Raw genomic sequence first — 21,515 nt, forward strand, 5'->3', positions numbered from 1 at the left:
AAACGATTCTGGGGCCTTTATGAAATTGCATGTAACGAAGTAACCTGCTTGGCTATTTGTGAATTGTAGTTTTGATGAATAGCTTTAAGTCTTTCTAACTCACTGACTTGTTTTTGTCTATTTTGTGGGCAGTAGGACTCTTAGGAAAGATAAAGCATTACCTCGCAAAGAGACCACTGCCATCTCCTGCTGAACGGAAGAAGTTTGATCGTGAGTTTGCCGTCTCCACTTCCTTTCATGGTATTTATAACATTGCCCAGAACCAGAGCAGGGTTCGAAAGGTGCTCTGGCTGTCTGTGGTGCTGGGCTCTGTCTCCCTCTTGGTGTGGCAAGTCTATAGTCGCTTGGTCAATTACTTCACGTGGCCAACCACCACATCTATAGAGGTTCAGTATGTGGAGAAGATCGAGTTCCCAGCCGTGACGTTCTGTAACTTGAATAGGTAAGAATCATTGCTTTAGTCTCGACTTTTAATTAATTTTAGTATGGACTGATTTGGATAATGAAAGTAAGGTGTTCTGATGCAGTATTTGACATAGGTAAAAGCAATGGCATTTTTAAATTGAACTTAACAAAGATAAGGAAAGAAAGCAGCTTGCTAATTTCTTCATCCATTCATTTTTTTCCCCTCCCCTCTTTCCTTGTGTGTTAACATGCTGGGTAAGTATCAAACTCTGTGGTTAAGTAGATGTAAAATAATGTGATTCCCTGAACTTAAGTATGCTAATGAGAGAGGGGAATCCTTATGTAACTGGGTAATTAGTAACACAATACAGATATATACCCAAGTACTCTACGTGGAGTGTTTTGGACATAACTGGAGGTTCCAAGGAGGAGAGGAGGAGGAACTAACAAGAGAACTAATGCACAATACCTGGAGATATGAGGTGTGGTTGATAATATGACAGGATATCTATCTCAGTAGAGATGGGGCTAGCTAGAGAGGCAAAGGTATGCATCCTGATCAGTTGCGTAGGGCCCTGAGTTCTGGAGACCTTTACACTTGGCTGCATTCTCCTTGACCACTCTCAAGCTCCAGACTGTAGCCCATTGCAGAAAGTTGCAGTCACTGAACCAGGACAGCTTCCTCCTGTGAGGCCTTCACAAACAAAGCCTTGGGACTGTCCATGGTGACGCTTGAAAGAGCATATCTAAGAATTTCACTAGAGTCTTAATGTACCTTTGTAAGACTTTATGACTTTATTAATAACTCTTTTTCATGGGTTATTAAGGAATTAACCATGGATAGATCCCTTCATTCCTCTCTCTCTCTCTCTCTCTCTCTCTCTCTCCTCTTTCTCTCTCCCTGTGTGTGTGTGTGTGTGTGTGTGTGTGTGTGTGTGTGTGTGTGTGTGTGTGTAGGGAGGAAAGAGTAGATAGATAGCTATAGATAGATATGTAATTTATTCAACCATTTTACGTATTTTTTGTGACATCATTTCTAGTAATGTTGCCTCTTGTTTCTGAAGCAATTCAAGAACAAGTACTGGACAAATTGTACATGTTATAAGAGGTTTGTGTGGTCACTAGTATTTTAAAGCTTCAACTTACAGAAGGCAAAGATAAGTCAACCCTCTCACAAGAGAAAAGATCCTCAGTATCCATTGCCTCACACTACTGAGATGGCATGCATTGTGACAAAGGCGAGGCTTGCTTGCAGGTACACTGGATTGAAAGACTCTGAAACACTGGAAGAACCATGTGAGGAGATACACAGTCACTGTTCCCAGAGAATCAACTGTAACTCGTGGGCAAAAACATTTTCAGAAACTGAACTGTTAAAGTGTTGAGTCTGAAGGAAATATAGCCTAAGGAGATATGATTCTTCAGGAATATTTACTAACTGAATGTCAGAACCTATAGTGGAGTTCTGGACAGCTTAGACAAGGTATCTGTCTCTTTTCCCATCCTTTTCTGTCTCCGCATGACCAAAGTGGGCCTCTTGGTGGATTTAGGCAAGAAAACCAAAGCTCCCGTGCTCTCGCCTCTCAGCCAGGGATTGCAATGAGTCCTGGGAAATTCAGGTTGACAACATAGTATCTCTACCCAGGTCCATGTGGCCAAGGTTAAATTTTCAGTGAATGTGGCATAGTAGCTGGGGATACCATGCATCTCTTTGCTGCCCATGTGTCTGCTGGAAGAAAAGAGTCAGAGGTCATGCTACAACACTCTTCCGTGGTGAACTATCTCATCAGTAGGAGATTGATAGCTAAAAATGTTGCTAAGGGATTCATGATACCTAAGAAGTGATCAAAATTTTTCAGTAATTCTCTGGGGGCCCGTGTGTGTGAAGATTACAGCTCAAACATGGGCTTACCCTATCCTGGCCTTAATGACACAATTCTTCCCACTAACAGGTGTGTTTTGAAGCAGAAAATAATATTATTATAATACTAATAAAATAATATTAATAATATTAAAAATGCTGAAAATGAAAAGAAAGAACAAAAGTTTAAGAAAAAAATCATGTAATAATAATTTTATATTTTTGGAAGAGGACATACATTCTTATCAGTTGTGGGATTTAATAATAACATTTCATTTATGTGTAAACAGTAATGCAAAGTTGTCAATGACTTCATCTATATCAGCCTCTTAGTGCATTAGTGTTCAGTGTACTCAATGTCACACTCAATATAGTCTTTGTATATTAAACCTAATAGATGCATGTTGGAGTTGCCAGTCTGCTTCACTTGCAGCTTCTTAAAAATATCCATTAATTTCAATTTTGAAAAGTTTCTTTACAGAAAGCAGTGTGCAGACAAGAAGAGCTAAGCTCATAAAAGACATTTGGCACAGAGTCACAAAAATTAAGTTGTATGATAGGTTCTGGGAAATGAGCTATTATTCATGACCTTTTTATTTGGAACTAATCTAGTAACTTATAAATAGCTCTGTATCCAATTCCAGCTAAATATCATTATTATAGAATTCACCACAAATTTCCATTACATTTTGCCAAAACTCTCCATTTCTTTTTCTTCTACTAAAACTAGAGAGAGTGGTTTATGGGTAAGAGTTCATGTGCTTAACCATGTTCCAAAACACACCACCCATGTTCTTCTGTCTCTTCCTCTTTACAATCATTGTGATCATTTATTTTCACCAAATTCTTGTAAATGTGTGTGTGTGTGTGTGTACATTTGTGTGTGCATGCAAGTGTATGCATGTATATATATGCATGTGTGTGCATGTGTATGTATGCATGTGTGTATGTATGTACATGCAGACTAAAGGATTTTTAATGAAATGTGTTAAAGATTCTGTCAGTTAATGAGAGTACCAGCAAAATGTTACAATCTGCTCAAAGGGGAAGCCAAAAGTCATTCTTCTCCAGATTTTTTCTCTTTAACATTATCTGAAAAGATATATTGGTGGAACTCATTGAAAGGCAGAACCTGGCACTAATTCAGGCATCAAGTGAAACTTTTTAATTTGGGGCATATGATTTTAGAAAGTGAGTTTTGAGCCACTGGTGTGTGTAAGAATAGATTTAGCAATTGTTTTCCAGGTATTAGATTGTTTAAAGAAGTCAATATATTTTGTTATATTTTATTATATATTCTTTATATGTTAGGTTCAATAGATAGCATATATATATATATATATATATATATATATACATTTAAATATGATTCTTGCCAGGATATATTTCATAAAACATTAAGAAAAACATTGTGGAAGCATGGCACAAACCTTGTCTTGCAGTTTCAGCTTCTGAATCCAGTCCCATGCGTGAGAGACAAGAATGCTACCTTTGTCCACTATTCTCAGCAATCACAACTTTTCTTAAAGAATAGTTTTTTTTTTTAAGTGTATGTCAAAGTTAAAAACAAACTCAGTGCAAGACATTTTGGTTCTAGGTATCTTATAAAAACTTCATTTCTTTGCTTCTAACATTGCTAGGCTTTATTTACATCATTTAATATAATGAAATTACCAGTATTGGCTCAACCTTCATTAGCATAACAATATATTTTATAAGAACATTTTAAGCTGAAGGCTTTCTTAAGAATTTTATTCCCTATATTTATAGCACCCACAGGAGGGGCAATTCTTTAAGTTCACTGTATAGTCATTTCCATGAGAGGCATTGCCTCATGGCATCTATAGTGTATCAGAGTTGTAGTGTGACCATTAATTCACGATGAAAACTGTGCCTCTCACCAAAATCTATTAGTTACTAACTTTGGGAAAAATAGTTTCCAGAAAGGCTTTTGACTGAAAAAAGGGAGGTGTTGAAACATAATAAAATTAGAAGAATGTCAGGACTATCTCATAGTGAGAAAATTGTCTCAGAGTCTCAAAGTAGGATGTTTCAGGATCAGGATGTAAAGCTGGCCATGGATGGACCAGAGATGGTGAAGTAAGACATTAGAGTATGTTAGATGATAATCATTAAAACAATTGTAATCTTTGACATGTTAGGGGGCATCACATATTATTAGCTTGCAGTTTTTGCTTGCTTGTTTTGAATCTGTTTTATATTTTTTGGGAAAAGATTGAATATGGGCTTGCACTAGAAAGAAAACTTTAAAGACAAAATATAGAGAAAATTACGTGGACTCACATACACACACATCAATAATAATTAAAGAAGATATATTATAAATTTTGGAGGTTGACACAGTAAGAGTTTGAGGGGTAGAGGAAGGCATGGGAGTGACATAGATATAGAGCTGATGTATGAAGTTCTCAAAAAAATTAAATAAATAATACAACAAGATTATTATCACCACAAGGATAATATCTGTAAATATTAAAAATGGAAAAATATACTAAAATCTCTAATCATGTTCAATATAACTTTCTGATAATTGGTTTTAAAATAGTTCAACAGAAACTACTAATTAAATAAATACCCCCCCCCATTTCAAAAGGAAAATTGAAAATAAAATCTAGGTCAGGACCACCATGAGCTATCAACACCCTTCATGTGAGAATGGCTATTTCTGAAAAGACAACCAATAAGAATTGTTTTTGAGGGTGTGGGGGAAGAGTAACCTTTACCTAATATTGGTAGGAGTTAAATTATTACAGCCACGTGGAAAGTAGGACTTTGCTTCCTCACTAAACTACATATAAAACTTCTCATTATCCAAAAAGCCTACTATCGGCCATGTATCAAAGAAAAGAAAGTCAATATGCAAAACAAGCATGTACATGACAACAATAATTACAGCACCATTCAGTGCTTGAGAACAGAAACAATGCAAAAGGCCAATAGTTGATGAATGAATAACAAAGCTTCAGCAAATGTGCAAAAAAAAATCCTAATATTCTGCATTAAAATTGAAAGCTTTTTGTTTGTATTGAGGATAGAGTTGTAGAGTGTTATGTTCAACAAGGTAACCCAGGCATGCTCAACTTCCATAAACACTACGGAGTATATTCACATCTTATCCCTCTAATAAATATCTATCTTCTATCTTTATAGATCAGTTAAAGCAAATTTAGTAAGTGTCACAAAGAAAGGAATGACAAAGTCTAGAACATAAGAAGATTCTAGAATGACATGCAAACCATGTACTGGGTGACATGGAACCCTACTCAGAACGGCCACCCATTCCATTCTGTGCTGTCAGACAAGGAGAAGAGAGGAAAACTGCTCACTGAAGGGTTTTTAGGATCAAAATGTGAAATCACTACCTGTATTTTGAAAGAATGTAAAGCATGCAAATAAAAATCTAATGAATGATGCATAATAGAAATTGCTTAACAAATATAATCTTTTATGAATGCAGCTTTGCCTTGTTTCTGTCTTCTAGAAAATTACAAGTTGTATCATTCTAACCAATGCCTTCATTCCTACCTACAGATTCCAAACAGAGGCTGTATCAAAATTTGGCATCATTGTCTTCTTGTGGGATGTAGTTTCCAAAGTTCTCCGCCTTCAGGAAATTAGTGGCAACCACACAGAATCTTCAGAGACCTTAGATTTTGTTACGAGTCACCAAAACTTCAGCATTACAGAATTTGTCAAGAATAATGGCTTTTTTCTCAATCAGGACACTTTGTTGCATTGTGACTTTTTTGGAAAACCATGTGGTCCAAAGGTAATGGTTGAAAATTTCTCCAAATCTAATCAAGACAGTAGACTGTGGTTTTGCTCAGTTTTATGCTCAAATAAAATTGTTCCCTTGAGAAACCAACCTGTTTATACAAGTACATTTCATCAGCTCTGCTCACTTCTGCTTTGCAATAGCAGGAGATGTGGGGTCCATGGGGGGGCAAATTTCTTTTTTTCAAGGAGTGATCTAAGGGTTGGAGAGATGGCTGAGGAGAAGAGCATTACTTGCTGCACAGGCACGGGGATCTGAGTGCAGATCCAGCAGCCTTGCAAAGCTAGTGGTGCTGTGTCCTTGCAGGCAGCAGAGGCAGGAGGCTTGTAGGGGCTGGATACCAGCCTAGCTCCGGGAAATAATGTGGGAAGTGACAGATCAGGGCACTCAGAGCTGTCCTTCGGCATCACACATGTGTGTATACTGCATGTGCATGTGCAAGTGGGATATGTGCACATACACACACACACACACACACACACACACACACACACACACACACAAACACACACTAGGGGTGGGTGGCTAGAGAAAACAATAGATGACCAAAGTTTAGAAGTTCTTTTTTGAAGCACAGTTTTTTTTTTTCCAAAGTAAAAGAGCTTACACCATAGGATACTGTATTTTTTTCCTTATCTTTCAACACCATATTTGAAGAAAGCATTTCTGTTTTCCTTAAGCAGCTATCACACTGTTTTCAAGATAGTGGCATTTTATGAGAATAGACAAAAATAAGTCTTCTAGTCTTCAACTAAAAATTATATGTCACATGCACAATACATGTAGTGAGCTTTATATCCACACAGAATATGTCTAAAATTCTGTTTCAATTACTTATGCAATTAGTCTAAGGTAAAACACAGCATGACTAGAATCTGATCCGTTTATTTCCTACATAGCCAATTCCCTATGCTATGAGAGAGTTTCAAAGTGAACATCAAATTCATAGTTGCATGAGATACTTAGCCTTCTGAGAGGCACACAATAGATACTCCTGAAAGTTGATGGGGATGAGGACAAGCAGCAGGAATTGCTTGAACTCTAACCCAAAGGGGCTCTTCTTCCTTGCTTTGTATTTACTAACACATTTAAATTCACTACCTAGAAAATTTTCACGAGTGAGATAATATATATTCCAGAAACCCAATTCTAGTAATCTGTGTAGTAAAATATATGAATTGGTTTAGTTAACTGGGTAATATAAAAGCAGGACTGGCTTTAGAAAACTCTATACCAACGAGCCTCCTTACTTTGATTCTTCTTCACGTCTCTTAACTTTTCCTGCCTGCTTTTGGTATGCTCTCTTCCCATAGAGACCCAAAACTTCAGCCAACAATAATTTTCTCACAGTGACACAGTAGCACTTAAGAATTCAGGTGAGAATCTAATGGTAGGCCCATCATCAGTTCCTAAAACAGTTGCTGAGGCAAGAGGTCGGGGTATGCAGATCATCCCAGCTTATGCACACCTCTGTGGAGGATGGGACCAGTTATCATAGGGGTCAACGGGAAGCAGAATGTGACTGCACCAGAACATATGATTGGAGCTGTGACTTGTCAAAGGAGGGGTGTGGAAGCCATTCACCAAAGCCTAAAAATATGTTTCCATGAATCATTATTTAAAAAGTAAAATCTTATTTTTAATTGTTGTAAAGAAGCAGGCTTAATTATACATGAAAATGTCTCATTTAAAAATAACATGCAAATTGACCTAAATGTTCATTATACAAGTGAAAACTGTTGATCATATACATGCATAACTTGTCGGACTATCAAATCTTTCTGATATAAGCCTCCTTATATAAACATTTGCAAGTATAGAAAAATGGTAGAGTGACTGGAACTTTGGGGCATGGAAAAGTTCTCCACTGACTGTGTTCTATTTGGTTTATTTTCATATTGGAGGATTTCAAACACGTTTTTACTGAATATGGAAATTGCTTTACTTTTAACCATGGTGAGAATATCCAAAGCAAGAATAAAGTGAGTTTGTCTGGAAGAGGCTTAAAGCTGCTCTTCAATGTCCACCAGGTATCCACTTCACTTCATTCTAGTCTGGGTTGAAAAGCAACAAGTGCACAGGGCTCCATTTTTAGTAAAAATATTTTTCTCTGTCAAATAAATTCCACCAGTTGAGTTTATTTCACCCTTTGCCAACTTACTCTAATGCTCAATGAATTGTGGATTACTGTTGTCTTGGAGCTTCAGAAATCAGATCCTTCAGGCATAAAATAGACAATGTTTACTGTTCTAATACTCTCTATTAACCAAGGATCATTTATGCAGTAGAGTAAAGAAATAGAGAGTTCTGTCATGCCATGTGTTTATCTAATGACACTATCATTAAAAATGCAATTGTGGTAGAATTTTCATCTGAATATGAAAATGCATTTTGAGAAGAACTCTATGTGTACTTTGATTAGTTGTAGAATTCTTCTCTGACAGGAAGAAAAGACCCTACTGTGTAAGAATCATAAGCATACTTAAACTAAGCCTCACAGTTCATTGGTTTGCTTTTGTTTGTGGTTTCTATTTGTAACTGGCCTAGGAAGTTGTATTTGAACCTAAGACTCAGATGTTTCAACATCTAAGAATTGCATTGCTGTGACTTCAAAGATGCTGAATGAATAGCTTCCATACCTGCCCTCTGCTGCCAAGGGTTTATAGATTAGTACTCTGCCATGATGGTAGAGTAAGTATTTAAAGACAAACAATGAATGCCAGAGAAAGATGTTCACCTCATCTGAATCACAGCAAATGACTTACTCCTCCATAAACATGAACGAGGTCATGATTGCTTTTAAGAACTTCTGTTAATATCATCTTCATAACTTCCTATGTCTCGCTCAAAAAAAATTGTACTTATGCCCAAACACAACCCTGCACTCAGAAAATATTTGACCAATTTTAAACTATTTAGATAATAGCATTAGGATTAGTTTAAACATTAATTATGAATTTTTAATAGTGGAAAAACCCAAATATTTGTATGATACAATTTAAACCTACAAATGTAATGTAATGTTCTGTAAGCAAATGGCACCTAGATATTTCTCTAAACCAACCTAGTCAATGCTTTTTAGAAGGTTTTAACAAGTCTAGGACAAATGGGCCTCTGAGTTACAGGAATTTAAAGCTTGCTCCCCAAGGATAATTACATAATAGTGAACTGATTCACCGAAGAATATATGCACACATTCAACCTTTTCCTTGTATCCTGAAACTACAGCATCACAAGCAATTTACATGTTAGTATCTTTACCTGACATAGATTTATAGATTTTAAAAAGTTGTTAAAGAAATAATGTAAAAATTAATAATTATTGAAGAAGACATTTGAATTTTAAACAAGGTTTAGTAACAAAGACATCTGCAGGGAAAAAAGAAGAACCAAGTAGGAACTTCTGAAAGGCACTTAGGAGAAGAGATTGACAGGAAGTGAAGTCATCAGCTGATACCATTGTGCTTGTGGATTTACTCAGGAGCAACTAACTGTCTGTGATTCAGCCTGGAAAAGCCTGTTTTAGATATGAAATTTCCACACCTCTCACACAACAATAGATTGAAACCTAATCTGGTATAACTGAATTTAGGAAGTCAAATACACCATGCATTTGATAAAAGCAAACTTTGAACTCTTGTAGAACTATTATCCATGTGTGTATATGTGTTCCCTTCAGGAGGAATTTACTGATAATCCCATGCCTGGTTTTGCTGATGCTGGGATCATCTTTGTTATTCACTCACCCAAGAAGGAGCCACAGTTTGATGGCTTGGGTTTGTCTTCTCCTGTGGGGATGCACGCCCGGGTGACCATTCGCCAGCTGAAGGTAAGAACTTGGGAAAGGCAGAGGAGAGAGAGGCGATTAGCTGGTAATGAATGCATTAAACACGCAAATAACCTTTTTAATGAAAGACCCTTATCTCCTATGTTTTTAAGCTACGGCTGGAAAGGCCAACATTTGGTTTCAGATGCCTTTCCTTTATCTGGAGGCTCCCCTGTGGCAAAAGGCAGTAGATTCCTATGTACAACCTAAGTGAGCATGGGGAAGCCTATTAAATCCAAGGTAACTTCAGACATCATTAAGAACAGGACCACAAAGTAGGCTTCAGAATTGAATGTTTCCTCTGTGAAGCCATCTGCAAAATTTTTTTTTTAAAAAGTGGGAGAGCAGCAACCATGGAGACAAGCCAGTGTGGCAGGCTTCCACAAGACTGCCTTTAACTCAGGAACTTCCTTAATTAACTTTCTGAATTTGCATCCATTCCCTGTACTCTTGGCGAGTGGACAGCTTTTCCGTTTCCAGAGTTACGACGTTTAAAAGCCAAGTAACAAAAAGAAAGCAAAGTACTTGTTGCATGTTAAGTAGCAGTTGCTCAATAAAGGATTAATTTTTTTCACATTGGTTGATGATGGTTTGTGAGTAACCTGAGTAAAATAATGATGTAGCATTTGCATAAATGTTTTTTTACTCATGTGAATTAATTTTTAGAATGGTTAGTCTATTTGATGTTTTCATTAACATTTAGGTTAAAGATTTAAAGGCTGCTGTTATAGTGGCCTTCAGAGACTTTCAAGATAACGTGGACAAATGGGTAAATTTAGTGTATTGGAAAAAAAATTTAAAACTTTGAGATAAGTAAAAGTGCACAGCATCCTTTAATGGAAAATGGCAGAAGTCTGTGTCCTAACTCTGGCATCTGTTGTCTTCAGACAGTCCACCAGGAGTACCCGTGGGGAGAGTGCAATCCTGACATCAAGTTGAGGGACTTTGCCACCTACAGCACTTACAGTTGTTTGAAGGAATGCAAAGCCCAGCACATCCAGCGGCAGTGTGGATGTTTGCCCTTTCTGCTTCCAGGTAAAGACTGACAGCTTCTCCCCGCACTGCCTAATTGGAAGCATAGGAAGCTAGTGTGTCCTTGAATAGTATTCCATTCTCACGAAAGTCTATGCTGGAAAATGGCCCACTTGCCAAATCTTTATCTCAGTTGGTCCATTTGAAAGCATGGAAGCATCACAGAGTTTTCTGGGAAAGAAAATGATGCCGTCAATCTAGGTCCTCAATTCTTTCTTAGAGGGTTAAAATCAGATGTTCTTAAGGACCTTAAATTCAAGGAATGTCAAGAGTTTTGTAACTTGAAATTAAAAACTGGATCATGTATACATACAGCACTACAGACTCTAAAGATTTCACTGTTGGGAAATTCCTTGCCTTGTGACTGTGAAGGAAACTTCTAGGCTTCTTTGCATGCAGTCTCAGTTATTTCCAGGACCAGGGATCCCTCAGGCAATAAGCAGAGGATAAAACTTGGGTCTGATTTCAGACTTTCACATCTAGCTGATGTCATACCTCTCTGTGCTTACCATAAAATGGGGAGAATTGTGTGCACCAGAGCAGGGTCCTTATGAGGATGCAACAGGTAATAGAAAACATAGATAAGATCTATAGAAATGATGAACAATTTAATTTATATTTATTCTATTGCCTTTTCTTACCATGTCCATAAAGAGATGTGGGCTATTAGAGAAATAGAAATGGAGAGAATAAAACTGTGGCCACTCTAAACCCCTCATGTTCTCTCTCTCTCTCTCTCTCTCTCTCTCTCTCTCTCTCTCTCTCTCTCTCTCTCTCTCTCTCTCCTTTCTCCCTCCCTCCTGCCCTCCCTCCATCCCTCCTTCCCTCTGTGTGTGTGTTTTCCCTTCTGTCTTTCTATCTACTTCTATCTTTTTAGCTCAATAAAGGCTCACAAATGTTGTTATTTCAATAAACAGTAAGAAAAAAGAAAGTCTGTACTAGCACATTATTCTTACTTTCTCTCTTTCTTTCTCTCCCTAGCCCCCTCTCTCCCCCTCTTTTCCTCCTCCTCTTCCCCCTCTTTGCCACCTTCTTTTAAACTTTTTGAACTTGGGACACAGTCCTCCCCTATAGCCTCACAAGCAATCTGAAAACTGTCCACAGTTCTCAGAGCACACTTTCCTTTAGATTTTGAAGACTATTGAGTAAACATTGTGGCTAACCTCAGAGACTACTTGTGTTATGCCAATAAACAAATATCCAGTTACATTTAAAGTCCATGTTTTTTTTTTTTTCTAAATTAGCTCAGGGAATAAACTGTAAATTGATTTCTCTTCATCTCAAGAGATCTTGAGCAGCAGGTGCATAACAAACATTGGCACTTACATGGCTTAATCCAACCTCTAGATAAGTGATTTTCAACCATCCTAATGCTGTGACCCTTTAATTTAGCTCCTCATGTTGTGGTGACCCCAACCTTAAAATGATTTTTTTTTTTTTTTGTTTTTTCGAGACAGGGTTTCTCTGTGTAGCTTTGCGCTTTTGAATCTTGGTAGCCCAAGCTGCCCCTCCAGATCCCCTGCTCTGCCTCCCGAGTGCTGGGATTAAAGGCGTGCGCCACCACCGCCCTTAAAATGATTTTTATTGCTACTTCATAACTGTAACTTTGCAACTGTTATGAATTTTATTGTAAATATTTCTGGAGATGGAGGTTTGTCAAAAAGACTGCAATGCATAGGTTGAGAAGTGCTTCCCTAAAGGGCAGTTTTATCAATGTGTGTTGTTTTACAATCAATTGATGTGTAATAAAATATATAAAATATAATATAATAAAAAAAAATATTTTAATATATAAATATTTTTTTTTTTTTTTTTTTTTTTTTTTATATATATAACTTTATATATTAATAACAAACAATATGTTAATATAAAGAGAAAACAGGATACAAGATAGAGTATTCCAAGGCCTTTCTAATGGCATGGTCTAGGACAAGCCACTTTCTGAGGCTTAGCTCTTCATCTGGAAAATGATAATTCCTACATCATAAGATTATGAACATGCTAAAACAAGATGAAACTTGTGGAAGCAATTGTAAAATTAAAATTTACAAGTATTTAAAAACATAAAGAGTTGACTTGAGGAGACAAGTGAAAAGAATAAAAAAAACAAAAACAAGTGTTCTTCTCGGCAGCCCCTTTCTCTGGATTCGTATATGTCTGCGTGTTCATTATCCTAAGAATAAATGTCAGTATGAAGGATGGTTAGAGGAGAAGATATAGAAAAGAAATGTGCTTTTGATTTTATCAAAAATCTGGAGCCCATATGTAGCTCAGTGCTGGAGGTGTCTCAGTGCTGGAGGTGTATTTAAAATATTTGAGGTCCTGCACTCAAACAACTGCATCCTCAAAAATACAGAGGCCAGTGAACTCAAATAACAGTGTCCAGAATCAGTCTCCCAAATTACCTCTCCAGCTAGGTGCACATTCCAAAGCTTCGTCGTCTTTTCTAATGGGAGAATTTTATTTCAAGAAAACTCTTTATATGTTACACTTCCTGTTTTTAAGGAAATGGTGTCGAATGTGATCTACTAAAACACTACAACTGTGTATCTCCCATCCTTGGTAAGTTGCTTGACTTTTTTTCTTTTACTTTCAAGGTTAATATTAAAATTATTTAGTTACAAGACATGAAATAACACTATGGGTATCCCAGATATGAAAAAAAGAAGCTGTATAAAAAATTTTAAATAATTATTTAACACTCACTACATTACACAGTCAAAGAAATTCCCTCCAAGTTAAAGGCAAGGACAACACAGTGTCCACAATAGCTCAGGGGGTTATTTTCAAATCTTTATGCTGTTTATAACCTCTGTTCTCTATATTATCAAAATGGCCTTGATTCTTATTTCATTGCTGAAACATTTTTACAACTAGATCAAATATTCCAAATTAGAAAAAGAATCATGTAAAACTCAGTAGCAGCTTGTTAGTTTGAAAATCATTTACATTTTTAAGAACCATTGTTTCATTTAATTAAACATGTGTCACGTATAACATTTTTACCTAAATAGAATCACAACCACACATGTCTTATGTATTGACAACATAAACAGATTTATTTTGCCTAAACTTTGGATAGACCCCAAATTATTAATATTATATTACATTCTTGTATAATTTGATCCCTGCACATAACTTGAGAGTTATGTTTTTAAATCATTGGTTTCCCTCTGAAAATATAATATATTATATATTCTTTGTCTTATTTTTGTGGGATATAGCAATCTACCAAAACAAGCTGGGGCACAAAGGATTTATTTTAACTCAATTTAACACAATTACAGGTTCCATACAGTTCATGACTGGGGAGATCAACAGATCCACAGTTAAGAGCAGAAAGGATTAAATTGATGAATGCACACCTCTTCTTAATTTACTTTCTCCACTCATGCAGGTCAAGATCCCTTAAATGGTTTCCCCCACAATGGGCAGGTCTTCCCACTTCAATTAATATAAACAATAAATAATGTACCATAGACATGCTCACAAGCCAACCTAATCTAGAGAATCCCTAATTGAAATTCCCTTCCCAGATGTTTCTAGATTTTGGCAAGTTAACATAACTATCCATTGTACTCTTCTAGGAAAGTCTTTTTTTCTAACTCAATGTTAGAAAAACATCTTTAAGATGGCAGCAGTAGAATAAATATTTTTTAAATGGCTATAAAATATTTCAAGGTCTGGATATGAAGTAGATTTAGATTTTTCTTTAGTTTCCAAACCATTTATGCAAATGCCATAATGCCATATTAAAAACAAAAAAGAATAAGAACTAGGCTGTCAAACTTTTGTTTTGTGCCACTGATGAAAGCCAAAGGGAGAGCCTGGAAAAATAAATCATACATACAGTAGTCTGGAGACTGCTATGGGATAACAGGATCATAAAGCCATGCACAGGAGTGTGAGTGTGGGGATGAGTATATGTGTAGGGTATTAGTGTATATGAGTGTACAAGTGTGTCAGAGAACATTCATTAAAGAATCTGTATGAGAATAGCATTCGTGAATATATGAGTGTTTTGGATTGTGTGTGTGTGGGTATAGGAATGTGTAGTAGTGTGCAGGTGAAAGTGAAAGGTGACAACCTGGTAGACAGAGAACATCCGTGGTGCCTGAGAAGCTAAGAGAATCATGGAAACAGGGAACCTTATGTCAACAGAGTACTTCACACCAATTTAGGATAAGTGTAAAGGTAAGTACAGTTTAAGCCATTGACTTTCAGAATTCTATCTGCAGGTTCCTCTCACAGTGGCATGGCTCTCGATCCTGCTCTGTCCAAACAGTTGATCTTATATGGAAATAGTCCAGGAACATCCTGGAATTTCTTTCCCAATGAAGATTTGACTCCAGTGACTCAATGGATCAAGGATTACAACTGTCTTATATTCTGTCTTGTTGGTTGTACTAACAGTAAAATATAAACATGATTTACTAAAGTAATAGGCATAGTTAACTACGTCTTTTTCAACACAGGAAAAGAAATGATGAATTTTAGAATGCTCTGTCTCCCCATTGTGGTATCTTGTCTAAGTGCACTGTTCTTGATTTTATTTCAGATCACATTGAGCTTAAGGGACTGTGCACGATGGGAACACACAACTCCAGCTGCCCTGTGTCATGTGAAGAAACAGAATACCCAGCTACTGTTTCTTATTCTACTTTCCCAAGTCAAAGAGCATTAAAATTTCTTGCCAAGAAATTGAATCAAAGCCAAGAATATCTCAGGTAATCTGGTTAGTCTTATAAATTATTCATGATTAACATTAATTTTTCCTTACTGAACACTTGAAGTTTCAGGAAATGACATGGTAGTCAGTCGAGGAAGGCAGTTTGGAGGTCGTTCAGCTAATAATGACAATGGTGGGAATTTAGAGTCAAATACGGTCACCTCTGTTAGCTCCCTATTTTAGCTTTTAACATAGTCATATGATGCTGACTGAAATTATTTGCTCATGATCATTCCTTCATTGCCCTAACTGGAGAAAATACAAATGATATCTAATATTAGTGCTTCAAACATGACAAGCCTTTATCTGTACACTTTGTGCTTTGAGACTCCTAATAACTATATAAAATAGGTGAAAAAGAAATTATCTTCATTTTACAAGAGTGAACCAAAGTCCATTGAATTTTAAATAACTACCTATCAAGGCAGTCAATGACATGAGAAGACTCGGTCTCTTCCCACCAAGTCTCAATGATGTGGGATTCTACTTCCAATCCTGAGTACCCAGTTAGTTTCCTCTCTGCCATACTATGTTAATTCTTGCAAATGACAAATAAAAGGCTGTAATGAAATTTTAGTGTCTTTTTGAGACAGAAAACCAAACAGATTTTCATTTGAAATATTTTTTGCCATATTTTGTGCAAAACCAGATCATTCCTTCTAATGCCATACTAATGCTCAAGCCCCACGGAGGTTAGTAATATAGACACATAATCAGTTTTCTTTTATCTCTTTACTGTTATTAAAACTCAGATTTTATTTTATTATTTATTATATATGTCTTTTCCCCAAGACAAGCAAGTGTACTTGGACTCAATAGAACCATTTCATTATTACCTTGAGTTTCAATTTCAGAGACTCATGTGGATGGATGAGTCAGCTGACAGAGAGAAGCAGCATAAACATCACAATATTTTTATGGAAGAGGAATTTATCATCTCGTGAAAAACACTGATGGATAGTCTTCATAAACGATCACTAAAGTTTAGTTTGGAGAGATAAAGCATATTATCAGTGTACATGCAAATTAAAAGGACAATGGAGAACAGGAAGTCAAGAATGCCACTAAAATGTCTGAATTCCCATGACAACATTACAACTTCTTCCATTTTGATAACTGTTTTATCACTTGTAAATATTACAGTTTCCACTGATGATCTGTCTAAATATCTTACGTTTTCCTGTTACCTAGCATTAGACTAATGGAAATTAACTACACATATTAGTGGTGCATTTTGAATTAAGTATATTAGAGAGTATTGATTCCCCAAACTGTAAACAATAAGGAAAGTGGTTTACAGCCATGTTCCTTAGATATGTTAGCGAATGCCATGTTTCAGGAAACATTGCTAATAGGGTTCATTCTTCATTAAAATTCCTATTGCCATCTGAAAATCATGTGGTAATTGATTTCAACTTCGGTTAACAGCACAGACAGGTTAATATTTAGCCAGTTGTTTGTTGGCTTCATTTTTAAGTTGTTGCAATTTTAACAAATTATATAATAAGCATGTGTTGGGTGTTTGGATTCAAAGGCTGTGATAGGCATGAGGATTCCTGGATGGATAAAATTTACAAGCCAGGCCTAATCGCACACATTTCCATTGTGGTGGGAGTGGATGATAAGTATTTAAGTTATATAAAATGGTGCTGGAACAGAAAAAACAAAAAACAAAAACAAAAGAAAATTCATCTGGAGAAGCAAGAGTGAAAAAAAAAAAAGACTTGTCTTCAGATTTATGGACTGTCAGTGGGAAAGACCTTGAGCAGAAGTGAACAAAACTCTACAACCTTGGGTCTGCAAAGTCCATGCAGATGTTTCCCGTAGAGCGCCCACTGAGTATCAGGTGAATGCAGCCAGAGGGTCCTGATTCAGCAGGTTGAAGAATTATCGGTTATTGTATGAAGAACAGCGGGTATTTACTGAGGTGGGATAACTCAAATTGAAAGCATAATCTCCAGCCAGATGTCTATAACAAAACTCCCAGGGAGAGATTATGATTGCTTGGGTGACAGTGGGAAGAGTGGGGTGTGAAACAATAGGACTCTACATAGATGCTGATGGTTCCACAAACAAGATTTGTTATTAGACAGCTTAGTGGTGCCAAACGGAAAATATCAAGAGTTTGGCTTGGAATGTGTTGGAGTGTGTTAAATTATTAGACAAGTGAGTGTAATTATCAAAAATCAATCAAATACATGATTGGAATTCAAAGTAGAGGTCTTGGAGGAGAGGATTGGGGACCTCAACTGTATCAAGTGTAGAGGTTTTAAGGTGATATTGAGCCACCCTGGCCATGTGTGAAGGTTTAAAGAGGACATTAAGAAAATAAAGTCATTGCTCAATGACTCAATTGTTTACAAGTTTGTAAACAATAAGTGGGAAATTGCATTTATCAACAGGACAGCTTCTACTCTGGTCCATGTTTAATTTCTCACTAAAACCTGTGAGGTCAGCTCTTCTCTACTAACCTTGGAAAAGGAAACAACCCTGCTTCTTCAGGATCATTTAGGCAACTTGCAAAAGTCAATAATTGAATTAAAATTATAATCCAGAAGTTTGTAAATATAATGGGCTACAGTTAGATGATTACATGTACTGTCTTTCTTCAGTTTCTCAAGAATAAAGCACAGAAACATGATGGGGTGGGTTCTTTCTTTCTTTCTTTCTTTCTTTCTTCCTTCCTTTCTTTCTTCCTTTCTTTCTTTCTTTCTTTCTTTCTTTCCCCCCAAATATCATCATGGCAAGAGTGCCTTTCAGATAATGCTGAAGAGATTAAAACTGAGCTAATACATGCTGGATCAAATGCAATTTTAAATAGTTCCTGAATCTAAAATAGGGACTAAAAGTAGTGGTGACAGCTGTAAGCTATGCTCATTCTGTTTTCATCCTCAGAGAGAATCTTGTGAACATTGAAATAAACTACAGTGACTTAAACTATAAGATAACACAGCAGCAAAAGGCAGTGAGTGTACCTGAGTTACTTGGTAAGTGTGTTGACTCCAGGCTCAACTCTCATTTTCTATTGGACTAATTTCCTGTTCAGGGGTTAGGTTATCAGTGGAGGAAGAACAATCAATTGTCCTTGCCTCCTACCAGGTATTAAGTGTTTATACTCCCTAGGAAACACCAGTGACTCCACCACACAGAAATTTGCCAAAGCAGCCACTGCTGTGTGTGTCAGAGTTTCACTGACAGTTACTCTCTCCTTAGGATGCCCCATCACTATGTAACTATTGTACAGTATTTCAAGAGGTTCAAATCTTTGGTCTTCCACAAAAGGCTTCTTCCCAGCAAGGGGTAAGAAAGGTCCCAAGCAAACAATCTGAGTCATTTCTTTTACAGACACTGTCTGCTTCTGCTGTTATAACATGGATTTCCTAGATCCAGTTATACACTAGAGGAAGCCATGCAGGAGTCAGAAGTGAATATTAGATTAAGGCATAAGCACAGTCACATGAATCAGCTGAGAGAGAGATTGTGAGGAAGTCTCCAAATTATTTAAAACTCCTGCAGAAAACACACTTCTATAAAACATCTGGCAAACATCAGTTTCCTAAAGATGAGTCCACACAGACTATTAATGATGTAATCTTCCTTAGAAGGCAGTACTACATACAGCAGGGATGTTTACAAGGGGGAAAAGCAAAAGAGTGATTGCTGGGGTCTTGTGGATGGAGGGAATTGGGGCATTATTTTTTTCAAAGGAGTGCTTCTGAGGAATGTAGAAAGGTTTTAGAGGTGGTAATGATAAAGATAAAAAAAAAAAAAGAGTATACAGTGTGCCTTAGAACTACATACTTAGAAATTGTTCAAATGTAAATGTTGTATATATCAATGTAAATTAAAAACATTTTTTAAAATGCAGTGTTTTAAATATATTTTTTGGTTAAATGAGCCACAATAGATGTTTAACACAAAATATAATTAGGACACTAGCAATGCAATTTGCATGGAAATTGTCTTCTTGAGACACAGCATAATCCTGCAAGTCCATATGGTACCAAGTTCCAGTTCTGCTTTGCATTTCATGAGTGCGCATTACACCGTAGTTAAAATTTTACCTAGCATTCAAATCTCCCAAAGTCTAAATTAAATTTTTGGAAACATAGTATTATACCTTCTCCTTTTGAAGAGGATTTGTGTGAATATTATTACCAGGTATTACTAGCTTGTATCACTTTATTTATACTAAATTTTAAAATAATATGATTAATGTACATTCATAAATCAGTCATGATCAACTTGCTGGATTAAAATAATGTGTACTATAATAATGTTTACTTTTTAATGAAAAACATGTAATTTCTTTATGGATTTTTATTACAGCCGATGTTGGCGGTCAGCTGGGCTTATTTTGTGGAGCTAGTCTGATTACAATTATAGAAATTATTGAATATGTATTGACCAATTTCTACTGGATAGTCATTTTCTTTTTGCTGAAAATACTTGAAATGATCCAGAGGACTCCTCAACTTCAGTCAGTATAGAAGAATGTTAATATTCTGTTACAATAAAAAATATTGTTTTTTTCTTTTCATAATACATATAATTATAATGGCTCATTCATTGTTATGAGACTTTATGTCACAGTTTGGAAAGTCTAATAAAAAATCATTGAAGATTCCTATTTCTGTGTACACTTCTCTCTGCCTGTATTGTATAATATATTCTGTATTGTTCAATTATTTCTCTATTGTAAACTGATCAGTTAAAATAGTAACAATTACATGGTAGGCATCTTTTCCTTTTTTATAATAATGAATGGAAAAAGGTGTACTTTATATCTAAATATGGTAATCACAGTTATCAAACTGTATGTGGTTGTGAGGATTATTTTAAACAATCTGCCACAACCTAGAATCACCTGCTCTGTGACTAGAGTCTTCATTGAAGAATTATGTGGTTGGGTTTGGTCCATGGGCATGTCTGTGAGGGATTGTCTTGTTTGTTAATTGACTCAATACAGTACAGGCAGCATCATTCCCTAGGCTGAGCCCTGAACTGTTAAAGAGTGAAGGAAGCTACTGAAGACAGCAACCAGGCAAGCAAAAACCCATGAATCTATCCCCTCTGTGCCTTTGACTGTGGCTGTAAGTTTTTTAAGTTCCTGCCTCAACTTCCACTCAAGAGTTGACTGTGATCTGGAATTGTATGTCAAATAAATCCTTTCTTCCTTAGTTGCTTTTTGTGAGCATCAAATCAAAGCATAGCATCAAAAACAAAGCTAGAACAATAAATAATCAAGACAATTGTTCATTTAGGAAATAGTATGCATAATTTATGCTTTATAAACTTTCTCAGAATTTTCATTTTTGCTAAACCATTGCATTTTTGTTTTTCTTCTACATAGCTTTATTATAACTGACTTGGGGTAGGCAGGAATCTATTTTCTGTACAGATGGATTCATAAAATAAATGTAATTGAAAATGGAGCTGAATCTGTACTATAGAGGGACTCCACAGCATTTCCTCATTTCTAACAACTTTTACATACTAATTTAATCTAGACAAAACCTCAACAGTTCTGTTTGTTATGCTCTAGGCAATCAACTACTTTCAGCCTCTCGGAATGTTCATTCAATGGTGAATTGCTCAAAATTCTTCTTTAACACATTGAACAATGATCAAGGCAAATAACTCTAACTCCAGGGCTGAGGGTCAGTTAGTTTGTGCTTAGCATGTATGGGGACCTGATTTCAGTCTGCAGCACAAACAATATAAATCTAATTCCCAATTCTTTCTGTATTGTATTGTTTGGTTACAGTTTCTTCCCGACTACATGGCATCTTCACTCTTTTTTGCTCAGGTAATTAAAAGAGAAATGGCCTGATAACTAACACATACTGACATGAAAGACACTGTC

At 36.2% G+C, this 21,515-nt stretch overlaps 1 protein-coding gene across 1 annotated transcript; it reads left to right on the forward strand.

Annotated features, from left to right (window-relative positions):
• Nucleotides 1-101: 101 nt before the first annotated feature.
• Nucleotides 102-20,279, forward strand: Asic5 (acid sensing ion channel subunit family member 5; the record flags this gene model as incomplete). The annotated part of the gene is made up of 9 exons (XM_028880131.2): nucleotides 102-442; nucleotides 5,819-6,056; nucleotides 7,967-8,092; nucleotides 9,742-9,891; nucleotides 10,776-10,923; nucleotides 13,426-13,482; nucleotides 15,479-15,647; nucleotides 18,545-18,636; nucleotides 19,979-20,279. Coding segments are annotated over 9 exons (1,482 nt in total), but the record flags the coding sequence as incomplete, so codon positions are not given.
• Between the last annotated feature and the right edge of the window lie 1,236 nt (nucleotides 20,280-21,515).

This window comes from Peromyscus leucopus, chromosome 6, assembly GCF_004664715.2.
Source record: "Peromyscus leucopus breed LL Stock chromosome 6, UCI_PerLeu_2.1, whole genome shotgun sequence".
Taxonomy (NCBI): Eukaryota; Metazoa; Chordata; class Mammalia; order Rodentia; family Cricetidae; genus Peromyscus; species Peromyscus leucopus.